Source organism: Ichthyophthirius multifiliis (assembly GCF_000220395.1).
Source record: "Ichthyophthirius multifiliis unplaced genomic scaffold scaff_1120509250984, whole genome shotgun sequence".
NCBI lineage: Eukaryota > Ciliophora > Oligohymenophorea > Hymenostomatida > Ichthyophthirius > Ichthyophthirius multifiliis.
Window position 1 is genome coordinate 79055 of NW_004086313.1, and position 19385 is coordinate 98439.

At 15.4% G+C, this 19385-nt stretch overlaps 5 protein-coding genes and 1 non-coding gene across 6 annotated transcripts, besides 32 other annotated features; 4 read left to right on the forward strand and 2 right to left on the reverse strand. All coding sequences in view use genetic code 6, as the record gives it.

The window, feature by feature from the left end:
• Positions 1-184: 184 nt before the first annotated feature.
• Positions 185-219: a microsatellite.
• Positions 220-429: 210 nt separating this feature from the next.
• IMG5_124540 (tubulin-tyrosine ligase family protein, putative) lies at positions 430-2611 on the forward strand (the record flags this gene model as incomplete). Its single annotated transcript, XM_004032281.1, has 5 exons — positions 430-1645; positions 1697-1857; positions 1981-2186; positions 2338-2495; positions 2544-2611. 5 exons carry the CDS (start codon positions 430-432, stop codon positions 2609-2611), a joined length of 1809 nt encoding a protein of 602 aa, XP_004032329.1.
• Positions 2211-2326: a microsatellite.
• A 13-nt stretch (positions 2612-2624) lies between the features above and the next one.
• Positions 2625-2701: a microsatellite.
• A 126-nt stretch (positions 2702-2827) lies between these two features.
• Positions 2828-2898, forward strand: IMG5_124550. Its single transcript has one exon. It is a non-coding gene; the product is annotated as a tRNA-Gly (tRNA).
• Positions 2899-3553: 655 nt separating this feature from the next.
• Positions 3554-3924, forward strand: IMG5_124560 (hypothetical protein). Its single transcript, XM_004032282.1, has one exon. It carries the CDS (start codon positions 3606-3608, stop codon positions 3894-3896), a length of 291 nt encoding a protein of 96 aa, XP_004032330.1. The 5' UTR covers positions 3554-3605; the 3' UTR covers positions 3897-3924.
• A 226-nt stretch (positions 3925-4150) lies between these two features.
• Positions 4151-4185: a microsatellite.
• A 13-nt stretch (positions 4186-4198) lies between these two features.
• Positions 4199-4255: a microsatellite.
• Positions 4256-4467: 212 nt separating this feature from the next.
• Positions 4468-4517: a microsatellite.
• A 634-nt stretch (positions 4518-5151) lies between these two features.
• Positions 5152-5198: a microsatellite.
• Positions 5199-5448: 250 nt separating this feature from the next.
• Positions 5449-6747, reverse strand: IMG5_124570 (hypothetical protein; the record flags this gene model as incomplete). Its single annotated transcript, XM_004032283.1, has 1 exon — positions 5449-6747. One exon carries the CDS (start codon positions 6745-6747, stop codon positions 5449-5451), a length of 1299 nt encoding a protein of 432 aa, XP_004032331.1.
• A 96-nt stretch (positions 6748-6843) lies between these two features.
• Positions 6844-6879: a microsatellite.
• Positions 6853-6896: a microsatellite.
• A 694-nt stretch (positions 6897-7590) lies between these two features.
• Positions 7591-7623: a microsatellite.
• A 1684-nt stretch (positions 7624-9307) lies between these two features.
• Positions 9308-9371: a microsatellite.
• Positions 9372-9515: 144 nt separating this feature from the next.
• Positions 9516-9576: a microsatellite.
• Positions 9577-9858: 282 nt separating this feature from the next.
• Positions 9859-9906: a microsatellite.
• Positions 9867-9914: a microsatellite.
• Positions 9891-9957: a microsatellite.
• A 412-nt stretch (positions 9958-10369) lies between these two features.
• Positions 10370-12086, forward strand: IMG5_124580 (tryptophanyl-tRNA synthetase, putative). Its single transcript, XM_004032284.1, has 7 exons — positions 10370-10444; positions 10500-10563; positions 10617-10747; positions 10812-10954; positions 11006-11155; positions 11205-11753; positions 11796-12086. Exons 1-7 carry the CDS (start codon positions 10390-10392, stop codon positions 11991-11993), a joined length of 1290 nt encoding a protein of 429 aa, XP_004032332.1. The 5' UTR covers positions 10370-10389; the 3' UTR covers positions 11994-12086.
• Positions 10967-11002: a microsatellite.
• Positions 10968-11002: a microsatellite.
• Positions 12087-12194: 108 nt separating the features above from the next.
• Positions 12195-12252: a microsatellite.
• Positions 12253-12559: 307 nt separating this feature from the next.
• Positions 12560-12609: a microsatellite.
• A 1121-nt stretch (positions 12610-13730) lies between these two features.
• Positions 13731-13827: a microsatellite.
• Positions 13828-15083: 1256 nt separating this feature from the next.
• Positions 15084-15150: a microsatellite.
• Positions 15151-15289: 139 nt separating this feature from the next.
• Positions 15290-15358: a microsatellite.
• Positions 15299-15358: a microsatellite.
• Positions 15359-16056: 698 nt separating this feature from the next.
• Positions 16057-16099: a microsatellite.
• Positions 16100-16131: 32 nt separating this feature from the next.
• Positions 16132-16182: a microsatellite.
• Positions 16139-16183: a microsatellite.
• Positions 16148-16200: a microsatellite.
• A 188-nt stretch (positions 16201-16388) lies between these two features.
• Positions 16389-16439: a microsatellite.
• Positions 16440-16965: 526 nt separating this feature from the next.
• Positions 16966-16990: a microsatellite.
• Positions 16990-18799, reverse strand: IMG5_124590 (leucine rich repeat protein; the record flags this gene model as incomplete). The annotated part of the gene is made up of 2 exons (XM_004032285.1): positions 18226-18799; positions 16990-18125 (listed from the first exon to the last, which is right to left on the reverse strand). Exons 1-2 carry the CDS (start codon positions 18785-18787, stop codon positions 16990-16992), a joined length of 1698 nt encoding a protein of 565 aa, XP_004032333.1. The 5' UTR covers positions 18788-18799.
• Positions 18131-18210: a microsatellite.
• Positions 18131-18221: a microsatellite.
• Positions 18800-19224: 425 nt separating the features above from the next.
• Positions 19225-19264: a microsatellite.
• Positions 19265-19385: the final 121 nt, after the last annotated feature.

Consider the following 19385-nt stretch of genomic DNA (forward strand, 5'->3'; position numbering starts at 1 on the left):
TGTCTTTTATAAGAAAGCAATAAAGAAATATTAGAATAAAAAAACAAATAATAAGCGAAATCATAATAACCCATATAAAATAGTTGTTAATAAACTATTTCTAATATTAAATAGATTTAATAATTTTAAATGGCTCCTATAACATATAAGCTTATTTATACCTAAAGTAAGGTTAAATGCTATTAAAAAAAAGAAGAAAAAAAAGAGGAGAAAAAAGAATATAAAAAACTAGATTTGAAAAATATAAAAGCTAAAGTGAATTCTTATTTGAATTATTAAAGTTAAAAACAATTTGTTAATGATATAAATAAATAAGAAAATGAGAATGAAAACGATGTTAGTTTTTATTATTTAAACGAATTGTTTAAAGAGAAAGACATACGAGAAGTCTAAAGAAAAACTTCGAAAAAAAGTTATTAAATAAAAAATATGAATTTAAATAAAGAAGATAAGTAAATATCTATTTTAGGTTAAACTTATTCGATATATTTTGATTTAAATAAAATAAATAAACTTGATAAAGATTATTAATTCGGAATAAAAATGTCAGCCTATAGAGATTTTTGTTAATCCATTAATTTCTCAAACGGAATATATATGTAATTAAATGAAGAGAAGAGTAGACCTATTTATAAAGCTTTTGTAGGAAAAGGGAACAATTGTTTACTTATAAGAATGGTAATTAAATAAAGATGGTGGTGGACAATAACAGATAATAAAGATGATCAAAATATAAATTTATATTGGACATAATTAAGAAAAAATAATATTTTGGATACTCTAAAAAGTCTAAAAAATGAAAATTATCAATAAAAAAAATCATCATTGGCTATTGAATCTTCAAAAAACATTCAAAGTGAAAGTATTGATGAAAGTATGACAACTTCAAATAGTTCATCAAATAATATTATTGGGAAAAACTAAAAAAGTGAAAAATAAATAAATAAAAATTAAATTTGTTTGAACAAAATTTTATCGAATAATGATTTTTTACAATTGGATTAAATTTTTAAAAATAGACTTAAGAAAAAATACAATAATTAAGGTTTATCTAATTTAACTTTTGTACAGTAATTAAATAAAGATGTTTAATTTAAAGTTTATAATGATGTTAGTAATATGAAAATACATAATCATTTATAGGATAATTTCCATTTAAGTAATAAAAAAGCTCTATTCTATAATATGAAAAATTATTATGAATCTCTAGGGTAAAATTTGTTTGATTACTTACCTTTAACATTTCATATTCAATAAGGAAAAAAAGATAAGGAATATATTAAATTTGTTAACTATTTTAATTAGATTAAAGATTAATAATAGTAATAAGGGAATATTAAACCTTAGTAAAATGTTTGGATTGTAAAACCAGGAGAAATTACGAATAGAGGAAGTGGTATTAAAGTACTTTAGGACCTTTAATAGATTGAAAATATTATCGAATCTAATGAGTTTCATAAAAGTGGAATGTAAAAAACTTACATAATTTAAAGGTATATTGAATATCCGCTACTTTATTATAAAAGAAAATTCGATATTAGATGTTATTATCTTCTTACGGGTATAAATGGAAATCTAAAAGGTTATTGGTATTCGGAAGGATATATAAGAACTGCTTCTAAAGAATTTACTATTAAAAATTTAGGTATTTATATGTATATAGATTATATTTTTATAAAAGTTTTTTTTATTTTAGGAAAAATGATTCATTTGACAAATGATGCTATTTAAAAAAAAGATGATTAATACGGAAAATATGAAAAAGGAAATAAAGTTAGTTATGAAGAATTGGAAAAATATATCAATTAGTTTTATAATAATTATGATTTCTAAAATGATGTCCATAATTAAATGAAAGTAGGTTTATTTCTTTATTTATTTATAGTTTATATATATAAATACATAGTTTATTGTTAAAAATATTTAATATTATTATATATAATATAAGAATACTTTATAATTTTTTTATTTTTTTTTTAGTAAATTGCTACTGATACTATAAAAGCTGTCTATGGAAAAATAAATCCTGACAAACTGGAAAATACTTTAGAAATTTTTGGATTAGATTTTATGATAGATGATAATTTTAAAATTTGGCTTATAGAAGTCAATACTAATCCAGCTTTAGAAATATGTTGCCCCCTTTTAGCAAGAATAATTCCTTAAATGATTGAAAATGTATTTAGGTATGTAATATATAGAAAAAAAAAATATATATATATTAATATATAATAATATATATAAATATGTATATATATAAATATATATATATATATATTTACATAAATATATATATATATATAAATATATATATATATATTTATATGCAAATAAAAGAATTGCAATTGATCCTATATTTCCTTTGCCTAATAATACTAATTCTAAAAATTTTAACATTGATAATTATTTGGAAAATAATAAATTTTATCTAATTTTTGATGAAAAAATAGATGCTATGTCTATTAAAATGACCGGAAAAGATAAAAACTTAAATTGTAATATTTTTAATTTAAATTTATTTATTAAATAAAAAAAAAATTAAGGGTAAATGATTGAAGAAGAATAAAAAGAAAATGAAGAAGAAGATTAAGATTGTAATGATGAAGAATGATTATAATAATAAAATATAAATATATATATATATATATATATATATATATATATATATATATATATATGATATATATATATATATTTATATTTAATTTATCTTAAATTTATTTATTTATAAAATAATATTTTAATTATATTAAATGAAATAATATATATTTTATCTTTTTTAAGTTGTTAAGGTTATTTATAGCAAATATTGTATTTATGATATAAAGCATCGATGGTTTAATGGTAGAATAGAGCGTTGCCATCGCTTTGACCCGGGTTCGATTCCCGGTCGATGCATTTTTTTATTTATTAAAATATTATTTTTACATAATTTATAAATTATTATTTATAAAACATAATTTTATATTATTATATTTGTGATTATAATATTTTTTTAATATTTTCATTTTAATAAAAATATACATATATATATTTTTTTTTTTGTATTAAAATATATACATTATCATATTTTACATTTTCTATTGTTTTTCTTTATTTTTTTTTCTGTAATTTTTTTATTAAACTCAATCATAAAAAAAGGCTATTAAATTAAGGATTTTTATTTTTTCTAGAAAAAGGAAATTAAAAGCGATTAATTTTAATATAGCAATAGAAGAAAATACATTTTTTAATAAAAAAATGGATATATAATCGCTTTTCATTTTTCGATTAAGTTTTTTTTAAAAAAAATAATAGAAAAAATTAAAAGAAATGTAAGTAAATAATAATATTATAATATTTAAATAAATTCTACAATATTTTATGATCATTTTTTTTTTATAAAAAAAATTATTTATGAAAAATAAAATTAATTATATTAATTTTATAATGTAAAACAAATTTATATTATAATTTATAGTAAATTAGAAATAAAAATATTTATTAAAATATTCATTGTTTATAAAACATATTAAATATAAATAACTATAGATTTTTTTTTCTTTAAAATTAAAGAAATAAAAATCCTTGCTTTTAAAAAAAAAAAAATATAAAATAAATCAATAATGGTAGACACCAAATTAATTTTAAAAGATAAGTAAAAACTAAATAATATTACAGAATAAATTTTTAAATAAGTGGATATAAATAATTCAGGTTTCATTGAAAAAAATGAATTAGAATAAATTATGGTAGAAGTTACTTCTGAAATTGGAATTGATAAACCAACAAAAGAAGAAATAGAAGAAATTTTAAAAGAATTAGATGATGATGATGATGGTAAATTGTCTATTAAAGAACTTTATAAACATATAATTAATATTCTTTAAATGTTCGAATATGTATGTTAGAAATGATAATATAGTTTTTTATTTTTATTTATAAAAATAACAAAATACAATAAAAAATAATAAAATAATATATTATTAAACACAATATTTGCTATATTTCATATTATTGATCATAACTAATAAAAAATATTAAAAAGTTGTTTATTTTTAAATAAAATAAAAATATTTATTTCAAAAGGTTTTATTAATCTAAGCAAAATATAATAAATAATAAAATAATTAAAATGTAAAAAATTAGATAATATTAATAAATAAATATGTATAAATAAAATTATAATTATAAATAAAAATATAAAGAACATTTTTTTAATATTTAATTATAATTATAAAAAAAAATATTATAATTATAATTATAATAATAAAAAAAAAAAAATATTTTATATTATTAAATATATATAAATATATTAATATAAATATAAAAATTATTAAATCTACTTATTATATATTTTTTATAGGAAAATTATTTTTTTATAAATTTTCTACATAATATATTGGTCGAATTATATGTGCTTTCTCTTTAGTTTTTTTTTAATTTCATAATTTTTACTATCTTTTTAATCAATTTATTTATTAGATAAATTTTTTATAACTTAAATTATTTAATTTTTTAATAAGTAAATATATTTATTAAATATTGTTCATTTTTCTCATTTTTTAAATTTTATCTGTAAATTTATTTAGATTGTAATTATTTTTATAAGGCATTAATTCAATTTTTGTTTAAATTTTGTTATTACACTCTTCCTTTTTATTAAATATATTTATAATGAAAATAGCTTTGTAAGTATATTTATTTATGCTATATTTTTCATAAACTTGCAAATTTTGTATTTATTACTATTTAGGAAGTGTTTGGATTATAATATTTATTCCTTTTTACAATACTGTTTTCTTTTTAAAAATATACATACATATAAAAAAAATATATATAATTACAATAATTTTAAATACACGTGAAAATAATATTTATATTTTATCATGAATTTTTTTATTTTAAATAAAAAAGCAAAAAAATATAGTTTCAGATAAAAAATGATTTAAAAATAAATTATTTTTTTATTTATATTTATATATAAAATTATAATTAAAAAACATAAAAATAAATTAATTTACATTTTATTATGTAAATAGTATAGTTAAAATAAAATGTGCGATATCTAAAAAAAAATTATTATTATATTCATGCATTTATTAGTCAAAAAAGCTAATCAAACAATAATTAAATAATAATTAATTAGTTTATAATTAAAGAATTTAAGTTAATAATAATAATAATATAAATACAATAATAAATTAATAAAATCAATATATATTATCTAAAATTAAATAATCGTATTTTATTAAACAATAATTTTAAGTTTATTTTAGATTTTCTTTTATTATAATATTATTTATAATTAAATTAATTATTATTTAAAAATATTTTTTTTAAAATATTATTATTTTATTTAATTTTAATTTATTATTTAATAAAAATTATTTTATTAACAAAAAAATGATAAATAAAAAACAAAAAAATTTTAAAGAATTTTTATTTTTTTTTAATTTAAAATAATATTCAAATTAAATATCTTTTATAATCAGCTTTTTCCATATATTATTTAAGTTTTTTTTCTATAAATTATTAATCAATAACAATGTCTTTATTTTCTAAATAAGGCGCATCAAATGATATTTATTCTAAACATTTTTCTATTAGTTCATGTAATCTTCTAGCTCCAATATCTTCATAGGACAAATTTGCTTATTCAGCTAATTCAGCCATTTTTAAAATTGCATTATCTTTGATATTAACATTAACTCCTTCTTATTTAAGTAATTCTTTTTATTACATAAGTACATTATATTTCGGATATTTAAGGATTTTATAAAATTCACTTTTTTTTAACTATTAAAGTTCCACTCTAATAGGTAATCTTCCTAATAATTCAGGGATTAAATCGGAAGGTTTATTCATACTGAAAGACCCAGCTGCAATAAATAATATATGATCAGTTTTGACATCTCCCCATTTAGTATTTACAATTGTTCCTTCAATTAAAGGTAATAAATCTCTCTATACACCATCTTAAGAGGGCGATTTTTGTGAATTTATTGTATTTTCGTTAGTTGCAATTTTATCTATTTCATCTATGAAAACAATTCCTTCTTCTTCTACTTATTTAAGTGCATTTTTTTCATAGTTTACGGCTTAATAAAGGGATTCTTCGTAGGTTTGGAGAAGTTATTATTTAGCATCTTTTAATTTTAAACGAGTAATTAAGTTTTTGGGATTCAAACCAGGTTTAAAGGACTTTAAATAATCAATAAATTCCATAATTGAATCAAAATCATTTTTTTCGTATAAATTTGGAGGAATTTCAATTGTAATTCTACGATCATTCATTGCTCCATTTCTTATATCGCCTTTTTTTTTATTTATGATTTATTCATTTGAAAAATTTGGGCCTAATAAACTTTCAACTAATTAATTAATTACTATTTCTTCAATTTCTTTTCGAGCCAAATCAACTTATTTTTTATGGTTAACTTTCGCGTTTCTTACTGCTGTACGGACTAGATCTTATATTATTTATTCAACGTCTTTCCCATGATAACCGATCTCAGTGTATTTTGTAGCTTCTACTTTTACAAATGGGGCGTCTGTTAATTAGGCTAAACGACGGGCTATTTCTGTTTTACCAGATCCTGTGGGACCGATCATTAGTATGTTTTTTGGACATACTTCCTTTTTTAAATCTTCGGGAAGACCTTGACGACGCCAACGATTTCGGTAGGCAATTGCGACTGCTCTTTTTGCTTATTTCTAGCCGATTATGTATTCGCTTAGGTAGTCAACTACCTCTTTAGGAGTCATTGATTGTTTTTTTTGGCAGAATTTAAAAATGGATTTGTAAAATAACATTTTTATTATTTTGGTTTTTTTTTTTTTTTTTTTTTTTTGATGAAATTGCTTTTTATATATTTTTAACTTTTTTTTTATTTTTAAATATCTTTTTTTTTTTATTATTATTATTTATTTGTTCCTTTTTTTTTAGATTTATATCATTGTTCGTTTTTTTGTATTTTTTTTTTTATATTTATTTTAATATATTATAAAAGTTTTATTTTTATAATATCTCCTTATCCAACCATATTCATAGTAATAATAGCGAAATAAGTAGAATAAATATATTTAATATAGAAAGATTTAACTAATAAATGAATCGCATTTTTATATTTAATTAATATCATTAGAGCCTGTGTAAACCAAGTTAGCAAATATAAATAATCAAATAAATCAATTTTACAAATTAAAATATATTTAGAAGCTTTTATTAAGTTAGGAAATGATATTCCATTTTATTCAATATGATTTCCATTTTTTTTTTTTGTTAAATATAATAATAATATGAATGAAAAACAATTATTGCCTATTTATCCGAAAATTGACTGTAAATTTAATTATAGACTTCAAAGAATTGGGCAGAGCCTCATACTTTATAGTAGCCAGTATTTATTCATATAAAAATTCTAAAAGACAAAAATATCAATTGAATATTTTTCTTAATATTTTCTTTTATTTTATAATATAATTGGTATTTTTAAAATTATATAACTTGAAAAATTAAAAATTTATTAAAGAAATTTGCTTTAATTTACAAAAATAAAATACTATTAATTTCAGTATATTATTTATCAAATATTATTAAATTTTTATTATATATATATATATATATATATATATATATATTTTAATAAATAAATAAAAATTGTATAGAAAATTTTTTATAATATTATCAATAATTGAAAATATAATTTTTATTAGCTTTCTTTACAAATATATTGAAATTACAATTTATTTAATTTTAAATGTTTTATGAGATTAATATATAATAAAAAATATATACTATTAAATAATATGAAGAATTTATAAAATTGAATTAATTTAAAATTATTTTAATGCTTTATTTAAAATGTAAAAGTAAATATTTTAATTTTATCATTAAAATAAATTTTATATTTATTAAATTATTTAGTATCCAATTTTTTTGTCTCCCTATTTATTTTAATTATATTAATATTTATTAATAAATATTATGTGTTTACCTTTTTTTATTATAAAATAATAATATATTAATCTTTTTTATTAAAGCTTTATTTTATATCGATTTTTATTTAAAATAATATATTATTTTCATCAATCATTTTTAAAATTATCTATCAATAAAATAAAAAATGTTAATATTATTTTATTTAAAATAAAAATACTTTAAAATAGTCTTCTTTTAATTATATTTATTATACATGTAAGTTATTTTCTAATTAATATAATATTTACTATATTATATTCAATATATTATCTTAATATTCAAATTATAAGTCAATTAACGAAATATACTCTGAACTGTATTATTAGAATTGTCTATTATTTAAGAGATATGATTACTAATTAATTTATTTATTTTATTAATTTTAAGACCTTACATTTATTTTTTTATATAATATTGATTATTATTTTTTTTCATATCCCAAACTATTTTCATTACAATTATTTTGGGATTATTTTATCTATCTTATTTATTAGATTTTGCTTCTCATATATTACTTCACTTCGTTTTAATTTATTTCTTCTTTTAACCATTCATGGGAAAATATTTCAGAAAGTGAAATTCTTTATAAAGGATTTTTCAAAAGCATGCTTTAAATAAGTTATTATGCTTAATTTGAAATTTAATTATTTATATTTTTTTCCCAATATTAATTTAAAATATCGTCTTTATATATTTTAGTATTCACAAAAGGATACTTTCCTTCAAGCATTGCAAATAATATTACTCCAGCAGAAAAAATATCTATTTATTAACCATTGTATATTTTATTCTCAATCATTTAAGTTATTTCTGGGGCTGAAAATTAAGTGATTGAGTTTGATATGTAAAGATTTTTATCTTATGTACTTTTTGTGTGCGCTAAATCACATATTTTTATATCGAAATTTTCATCCAATAATAAACTGTCTGTTTTTAAATTTCTATGGTATAATTCCAATTTATAATGTAAATAAGAGAGACCTTTTTTTATTAAAATAATATTTATTAAATTTTATAGAATTAAACCTTAAATTAATTGTTTAAAATAATATTTAGCAACTTTTTCTTCTAGAGGACCTTAAAAATATAATATTTCATTAAAATTTCCATATGGACAATATTCAATTACTATTGCATTTATTTATATAGATTAAATGTTTTAATTAATCATTTTTACTAAAGTTCCCTTTTTTATACATTCATAAAATTTTATTATCGAATTACTATTTGCATTTTCTAATTATTAGGCTTCATTTTCAAAATTTTGTATTTAATTATTATTGAATAACTTAATTGCGAATTTCTAATTTGTATTTATATTTGTACACAAGTAAATTCTAAAAATTATAAATTTATTTTAATTTATATACATTTAATTAAATATTTATAACTTAATTTAATTTATATATATATATATTACTTCGAGGTAAGACTAATGGATATCTTTTTTCTAAGAATATATTTGTCGTTAATTATTTTTTAGTTGTTTTATTACATTAATTTATTTAGTTTTTTTTTAGTTTATGATAAATTAATTTTTATTATTATATACTTTTATTTTTATTTTTATTTTTATTTTAATTTTAATTTTATGTTTTTTTTTTTTTTTTTTTTTTGATTAAGGATAATTTGTTATTTATTTATTTTTAGTTTAGGTTGTTTGATACTAATACAAGCAGCTAGGTCTTTTTTTTTTATCGATTCAGGCTTTTTATATATTATTTAAAAGGAAAATTGAAAATAAAGTCTTTATAGGTAATTTAAATCAAATAAGTCTTAATATATAATTATATAGATATAATTAATATATAAATAAATTTTATTAATCCTTAAAAATTTTAATCTATATTATTTAGCTTCATTTTATAAATATAGAAAATTTATAATTGATGACATAAATAAAAAAAAAAATATATATTTTAAAAATAAAAAAAATTATATTTACAAAATATATATAAAAAAAAAAATATAAATGTTAAATAATATTATAAAAATCCAAAAACATTTTAATTTATTTTTTTCAATGAAGAATTAATACTACTATTTTTCTTGTAAATATCTTTTTTTATTTATAAATTCATATTATATAAATTTATTTAGCTTATAATATTAAATATATTTTTTTTTTATTACAAGTAAAAAAAAATATTTTTCTTTTTATTTTTGATTTTAAATATTTATAATATTTTTTTTTTCACTTATTTAATTTTATACCTTTTACAATATAAATATAAAAATGTCTGAATTTGAAGCAAACAAATAAAAATAAATTGATGAAACTTAGCAAAAAGTTGAGAATATTTAGAAAATATAATAATAAAATGAAGATGGTTAAAACAATGATGATGAGACTAAATAAGAAGATGAAATAACATAAACTAATAATTAAGTAAAATTAAAATAAAATAAATTCTCAAATATAAATTATGTAAAAGTATACAGAATCTTCTAAAGTAAATCCCTATGAAGTAGGAGAAAACGGTAAAATAAAAAATAATAATTTGCAAATATTTTTAAAAAAATATCAATTGATAAGTTGATTATGATAAATTAATAAGTGAATTCGGATGTTAAAAAATATAATAAGAAATGATTGATAAGTAAAATAACTAAATAATAAATAGTTTAATAAAAATAATATAAAAAATTATAGGATTGAAAGATTAACAGGAAAAAAATGTCATCATTTCTTAAGAAGAGGTATTTTCTTTTCTCATAGAGATTTAGATATAATTCTTAATAAATATGAAAGAGGAGTTCCTTTTTATTTATATACTGGAAGGGGTATTATCACCAAACAAAACAAAAACAATTTTTTTTTTTTTTTTTTTTAACAAAAATAAAAAAGGACCTTCATCTGAATCTATGCATTTAGGACATTTAATGCCTTTTTTATTTACAAAATACTTATAAGAGGCATTTAATGTACCTTTAGTTATTTAATTAACTGATGATGAGAAATTTTTCCATAAAGGAGATTTTTCTTTAGAAGTATATTTTAATTAAAATAAAATAAAATAAAAATAAAAATAAAATAAATAGAAATATTAAAAATTAGCAATTGAAAATGCCAAAGATATAATAGCATGTGGATTTAATTTAGATTAAACTTTTATTTTTAGAGATACAGATTATATGGGATAAATGTATCCAAATGTTTGCAAAATATAGAAGGCAATAACATATAATTAAGTATTAAAATAAAAAAAATAAAAAATTTATATATATAAAAAAAAAAAAGTTAAAAGGTATTTTTGGAGTCTCTCCAAGTGATAATTGTGGAAAATTCGCTTATCCAGCAGTTTAGGCAGCTCCTTCTTTATCGACTTCTTTTCCTCATATATTTGGGAAAAGAAACGTATTATGTTTAATTCCTTAAGGAATAGATTAAGATCCTTATTTCAGAATGACAAGAGATGTTTAATATAAATTAAAAGTACCGAAATGTTGTTGTATACATAGTAAGTTCTTCCCTGCTTTGTAAGGATTTTAGACTAAAATGGGTTCTAGTAATCCTAATAGTGCTATTTTTTTAACTGATACTCCTAAGTAAATTGCTGATAAAATAAATAAGTATGCTTTTAGTGGAGGTAGAGCTACAAAAGAAGAATAGGAAAAATTAGGAGCAGATTTAAATGTAGATATACCTTACCATTATTTAAGGTTCTTTATGGAAGATGATGAAAGATTGGAATAAATTAGGATTGATTATGGAACTGGAAAAATGCTAAGTTCGAAAGTTAAGTAAGAGCTTATTAAAATTCTCACTGATCTTGTTTTATCACATTAGGTTTTTTTCTTTTTTTTATTTTTATATTATATTTTATATTAGGTAAGTAGAAAAAATGTTACTGATGAAATTGTTTATAATTATATGAAAGTTAGACCTATTAATGTTAATATTCCTCCAACATTAATTAATGATCCTTTACCTGAAGACACGACAAACAATTAAATTTAAAAAGGTACTTAATAAAAAAATAAAAAAGATTAAGAAAAAGACAAAGTAAAAAATAATTAAGAAAAGTGAATATTTTTTTATTTTCTTTTATTATTATATTGATTAATATTATTTTATTTTTAATTTTTTATATTAAATAAAATAAAAATCTAATGAAGAAAATTAATTTTCTTAAAAGATAAATAATTATTATTTATAAATATATTTTTCTAATACATAAATAGAGTTGGATAATAAAAAATAATTATATAATATTTTTATTTTTATTTCAAATAAAATACAAATTTAATTAAAATAAATTAAAAATTAAATATGAAATAAATAAAAAATATATTTAAAACTATTAAAACAATATACAATTCATAAAAATATAATGAGAATTTAAATATAAATATTTAGAATCAAGAAAATAATAAATATAAAGATAATAGTGATTATTTTGAAAAAAGAATAGACAATTTAGCTGACTTTTTATATTTTGGAGAAAAAGAAAATAATGAAGAAAAAAAATTATAGAATGAAAAATAAAATAAAATAAAAATTTTAAATAATTATCTAAAATAAGAAGAATATGAAAATTAATAAAGATTAAAAAATTTACATATAGATCCTATTACTTTATAAAGAAAAAAAATATAATAATAATAATAATAATAATAATAATAATAATAATAATAATAATAATCATCATCAAATATAAAATAAAAAGATAATTTAAGCGAAAAAGAAAATTAGAATATTGCAAAAGTAAATAAAATATATTTTTTTTTGCATTTTTAAAATATTAGATAACAAATGATTAAAAAATCTAACTTTATAATTTAGGATTTAATTTAGAATAAATTAATTTGTTAAATTATTAGGAAGCTGATTTATTAATAAAAAAATAAAGTTAAAAAAAAATATTTTTTAGAAATTGATAAAAATAATTTTTTAATAGATTATATTTATTTATTTTTTTAAACAAAAATTAATAATTTTTTTAAAAAATATAATTTTTTATATAATTCTAAATAATAAATAATTTTTTTTTTTATAAAAAATAAAAATTTATAATAATTATATAATTTTTTAAAAATTTTTAGTAAAATATATATAATTTGAATTTAATATAATATAATTATTTAATTAAATTAAGAAAATTTTATTTTCAAAATATTTTAAAAAATTTATAATTAAATTATTTTTTAATTTAATAAATTATAATATATTAAATTCTATTAGAATCTATGTTTTTCATTTAGTAATATTTTCTAGAATTCCAATATTTTTGTTGCATTAGTTATTATTAATTTGTTTAAAAATTTTTTATTCCTTATTATTAGTAAAATCACATTATTAAAAAATTATATTTTTTGTAGTCTTTTAAGTTTAACATCCTATTTAATTTTATCTTCTTTATAATATTGGAGAATTTTATATTGAAGAAGTTATCATTTAAGTAGAAAATTTATTTGAAAAAATTATAGCATTTGTATTTTCATTTCTAGGTGTAACATCTTCTTCTTCATTATATTATTGACTATTTTTTTTTTTTGTGTTATTAAAATACTTATTAACGTTTATTCTCAAAATATTCATATTGTTTTTATAAAGGACATATTATTTTAAGTTTTTAATTATCTAACCATTAATGAATTCTTTTTTCTAATTTGTTTCTATTATCTATAAATAATTCATTTTGAGAATTGTATAGTTATTATACTTCGTTTATTATGTTTTATTTAGGTGTAATTTTTTGAGGAGAATAATCATATTTTTCTTAAATTTCATTCAATTTAATCATTTTTTTATTTTTTTTCGAAAATAAATATTAGTATTTTTTTTTTTAAATAATAAAATTAAATAATATAAATATTATTATTTTTAATTTTTATAAATAAAAATATAATATTTATATTATAAATTTTTTTTATCTTTTTTATACTTTTTAAAATTTTTTAATCTGAAATACCACAAAATAATCAATTATATAAGAAATATCAAGTATATTTATAATAATTGATATTTTTTATTATATTTTGAAATAGATAAATTAAAAACAAGAACTTAATTGAAAAATCATAACGAAATAAATCAATTTAATTATATATTAATTTAATATTTATATATTAATAATTATTCTAGAGTATAATTTTATTTTAAATCTATTTAATCAACATAAATAATAAATTGGCTAACTTTATAGATATATTTTTTAATTATATTAAAAAAAAATATTTTTACTCAATTTTAATTATTAATTTTAAAATAAATAAAGATATTAAATATATATAAAAAAAATATATAATTATTTTTAAAGTCCAAAATTTATATTTTATAATAGAGACTATAGATTAATCAAAAAACAATACCTTATTATAAATATTATTATTTATTTTAGATCAAATTTATTAAAAATATATAACAAAATTAATTTAAGAAAAAAAAAAAATCTAAATAACATTAAAAATTCAAGTTATAAAAATATTAAATATAATAGTTTAATTAGAATATTTTTTATTTAAATAATTATTTTTTATATAAAATTATACATTAAATTTAAATATTTATATATTGTATTTGGAATTATTAAATTTAGTTTATATTTTCATTAAATTAAATAATATCTTAATTAATATTAATTTTAAATAAATATATTTATCAAATAATAAATATATCTATTTATCGGATCATAAATATTTTTATATTCCTCATTTTTCTTAATTAAATAAATATAAAATTTTTATTTTTAATATAAATAATTATAATATAATTATAAAGTAAAATTAATCATGATTTTTTTTTTTTTTTTTAATATAATATATATTTTTTTTTATAATTTTATTTTGTAAAATAAATAATAAATATAGATTAATTTATAGATATTAAAATAAATAAATAAAATAATGATGAATATAATAGAAATATATAAAAATAAATTATTAATTTATATTTTTAAATAAATTTAATAACAAAATTTTATATTATATATAATATATAAATATAAAATATTAGTTTAATTTATTATAGAGAATCAATAAATACAATATATAATTAGATATTTAAATTTATTTATAAAGAATTTAAATGTTATTAATTTAATAAATTATTTATTAAATTTAATTAATCAATAATATTAAAAAAAAAAAAACTAATTATATTTAAAATAATTCATTTTATATATATTAATTTATATATATATATAAATATAATTATAATATATAAATTAATATATATATAATATCTTTTATTTTATTTAATTTTCTATAATTTTTTATTTAAATTGAAACAATTTATTTTTGTTAGAAATTTAAATAAATTTATAGTTTTTTATTTTCTAAATTATTTTTTAAAATTATATTTATTTAAAATAAAACAATGTAATTATTTGATTTTAATATTTATTTATTATTTTTGAATATTATATTAATATTATTTCATTTAATATTATAAGTAAACTTTATTTTATAAATTTAAAATATTTAGTTTTTTTGATATTTTCTTTAATTAATATATATACAAAAATTAATAATAATGAATTAAATAATTTTAATAGAAATATATAATACTGAATTATTAATTGATAATATATAAAACTTTTAACCTAATTTTGTTATATGTTATGATAATTAAATAAAAAATAGTAGTTTAATTTAATATAGAGACCCATATAATGCTATATTTAATTAAATATTTGAATTTAATTATAAATAAGATTTAAATACAATTTTTTTCATATTCTTTCATAAGAATATCTAAGTAAAGTATTTATTTATTAAAAATAAATCATCTGTTTTATAAATTTATTTAATTTTAAAAAGATAGGGACATCAAATCTTCCTTTATTAAATATAAATGCATAATAATAAATAATAAAAAAACCAATTTTAGGAAACGATAAGGTAACAATAGGTTTTATATATTACAGATTTTAAATGAGAATTTTTAATTTTAACTAAAATCAGTTTGAATATAAATAAAACTAAATAGATTTGTATGAACAAGAATAAAATATTTAAAGTAAAAATAATAAAAATATGAATTAAGAATATTTTTTAAAAAAATATAAAAAAGTGAGAAACTCATATATAAATGAAAAAAAAAATGAAAAAATAATAATTTTAGAATAATAAATATAAAATTAAATATAAAAAAACAATTTGATGAAAAAAAATATTGAGGAAGAAAAAATAAGAATAAAAATAAAAAAATAAAGTATTAATTAATATAAGTATATAAACATATATATATAAATATATATATATATATATATATATTTATATATTTATAATATTTTATTTTATTTTTTTAAAAAAAAAGATTTGTTTGATAAAGAATAGATATTTAAAAATGATCTGATTTTAATCTAAGAATAATTAAATTAAGCAATAATTCAAAAACAATAAATTTAACAAAAAATAAATTAATTAAATAATTAAATCTAGGAAGAAAAAAGAGAAAATTCTAAACAGAAATTAATAAAAAAAATACTTGAGAAATAAAAAAACGCGAAATAAATAAAACTTGACGAAAAATCTAATTAACTAATATATATAAAATAAAAAATGGATGAATAAAAAAAAATAGTTTAAATTTTGAGGATATAAATAATATAAATTAAAAATTTAAAATAAAAAAATTACAGATAAAAAATGAAATAGAATTCGAATAAATATCAAAATCTTTTTCATTTTTTAATTAAAAATAAAAACCTTAACAAGATTTAAATAAATTAGAATAAAAAAAGCACTATTATGAATTTTTCGAGTAGTTTTTAAACGTATAAGACGAATATAATCATTTATTATAAATGGAATAGACTGTATAAGAAAAATTAAATAATTTATAAGAAATATTATATTAAGAAAATGAGCATAATTACAATATAATAACAGAAAATAATGAATAATAATAAAAAAAATATAATTAAATCCTAAATAAAATTTGATTTAAATTAAAGAGAAAACATTTTTCTCCTTTAAAAAAAGATTCTTAAAATATCATAGAATTTAAGACTAATATACCTTAATTATTTGAATAATATTTATAATTTTGAATGTTTTTTTTTTTTTTTTTTTTTTTTTCATAAAATATTATCTTTTTCATTTTCATTTTTAATTAATTATTTTTTTATTTAATTTATATTTTCGGAATTTTAATCTAAAATTTTTTTCAATTCTTTTGTTTCTTCGTCTAAATCATCACTTTCGAATCCTATATCAAGACAAATATTATCATTTTTAGTATTATTTTCATCTAAATCTGAAAAAGAAGTATTTTATATTGGATTTTTTTATATTTTTTCCTCTTATTCATAAATTTCGAGATTTAAAAGGAAAATTTATTTAATGAAATTTGCTTATTTATTATCTTTTTCCATTAAAAGTAGATATTTATTTAATTTATTATTTAAATTTTCATTTTCTTCTTTTATTTTTTTTATGTTTAAAAGTTCTTTTTATATATCTTCGTTTTCTTCTTTTATATTTTCAAAGTCTTTTTTTAAATTTAAATTTTCGTAAATTATTGCTTCCAGTACTTCTTCTAAATAAAGAAGAGTGTTTTTTTCGTTCTCAATATCGTTTTCTATTTCTTAATATTTGTCCTCTGGAATAGATAACAATAGGTCAGATTAATGGACTAAATCTCCTATTTTTTTCGCAAATCTATCCTTATATGAAGCTGTTTAGGGTCTTTTTATATTATTTATGTATTATTGGGGCATTTAGGAACCATTTAGATTAGATATTTATAAATATGTGGCTATTTTTTCTTTTCTAAAAGCTGAAGAAAGATCAAAATCAACTTATGTAATGGTTTCTCCGTCAATTTTTTCTAATATTAATGTCCATAGTATATCATATTTATAATTAAAACGTTTACTTAAAGGATTTTAATCTAATTCGAGTTCTTTTAAGTTAGGAAGAAGAGCCAATTCATTTAATGTTTCATTCAAATCTTTTATTTTATTATTCGAAAGTGTTAATGTTTGTAAATTTTTTAAAACATAAAGACCTTTTATTGATTATATTTAATTTTAGGAAAGATAAAGCTTTTTTAATTAGATGTGATGATATATAGGAGAAATATCAATAATATTGTTATATTCTAAGTTTATTTCTAATAAATTTATATTTGGTATTGAAGAAATTCCTTCAATATTTGATATATAATTATGAGTTAGAGATAAATATTCAAGATTATTTAATAAACTAAGATCTATTTATATATAAATAAGTATATATATAAATATATATATATATATATATATATTATATATATAATATATATTTATATATATATAAATTTAAATAAAAACCTAATTTTTCAGTATTTTTAAAAAAAAGGAGATTTTTTTCTCTTAACACTAGTATATTGATTTCTTACAAGTCATTATTTCCAGTTTGATTAATTATTTATTACTAATCTAGAATTTCTAGTGTTTATTATTTTTATAATAATTCATTTTTTTTATCTTTTTATGGACTTTTTTATATTTTTTACTCTATATTTTCATCATCGTCGCTGTTTTCGAATGATAAATTAAAATTTAAAAGTGCTTTTTCTGCATCAAGCTTTTCGTCTTTGAGTTTTTGGAAAATTATTTCTTAGTTTTTTTAAATATTGCTGTTTTTTCTCAAGGGATTTTTTAATTGAATATTTTCTTATTGATTTTATTATTGTAATTCATTATTTGTAGATATAGTAGTTGAAGTTGTGCTGTTAAATGAATATGATGATAATCGCATGTTTACTATGTTTTGGGTATTGGTGATTTTTTAGGCTTTTTGGATTACTGGGTGAAGTTTTTTCATACTACGAATTAATTATTATTCTTTTTTTTAAATTTATGGAAGGTTTGATTTTATTTAAGTGTGCATTCTATATGTATGTTCTTCTAAACGGTTTTCTGTGTCGAAAATTCGACCACAATCGGGTCGGGTACATATGAATTTAGTTTATTGAATTGTTTATTACATTTTAATTTTTTTAAACAAAAAAATTATTATTAATAAATTTATATAATTAAATGTTTTTTTTTTAACAAAAAAAATTTTTTGTTTATTTTTTTAATTATTTATAATTTTCTTTTTAAAGGTTATTGTAAATTAACAAAAAATAAGTAAAATTATTAAAATTAAAAATATAAAAAAGTATTAAATAGTAGAAATGAATAAATTAGAAATTATATATTTTTTTTATTAAAAAAATAATAATTTATTTTATTTTATTTTATATTAATTTATTTAGTTTTTTTTTTTTTTTTTTTAATTATATGAAAAAATATAAATTTTATATTTATAAACAAATTATTAAAATATATATATATATATATATATATATATATATATATATATTTATTATTTATTTATATTTAAAAAACATAAAATAAATTATAATATTAATCTTTATCTTTTATCCAATAATATTTTAAATTAAAAAATGATTTATATATTTATGAATATTTATGTAAATTAA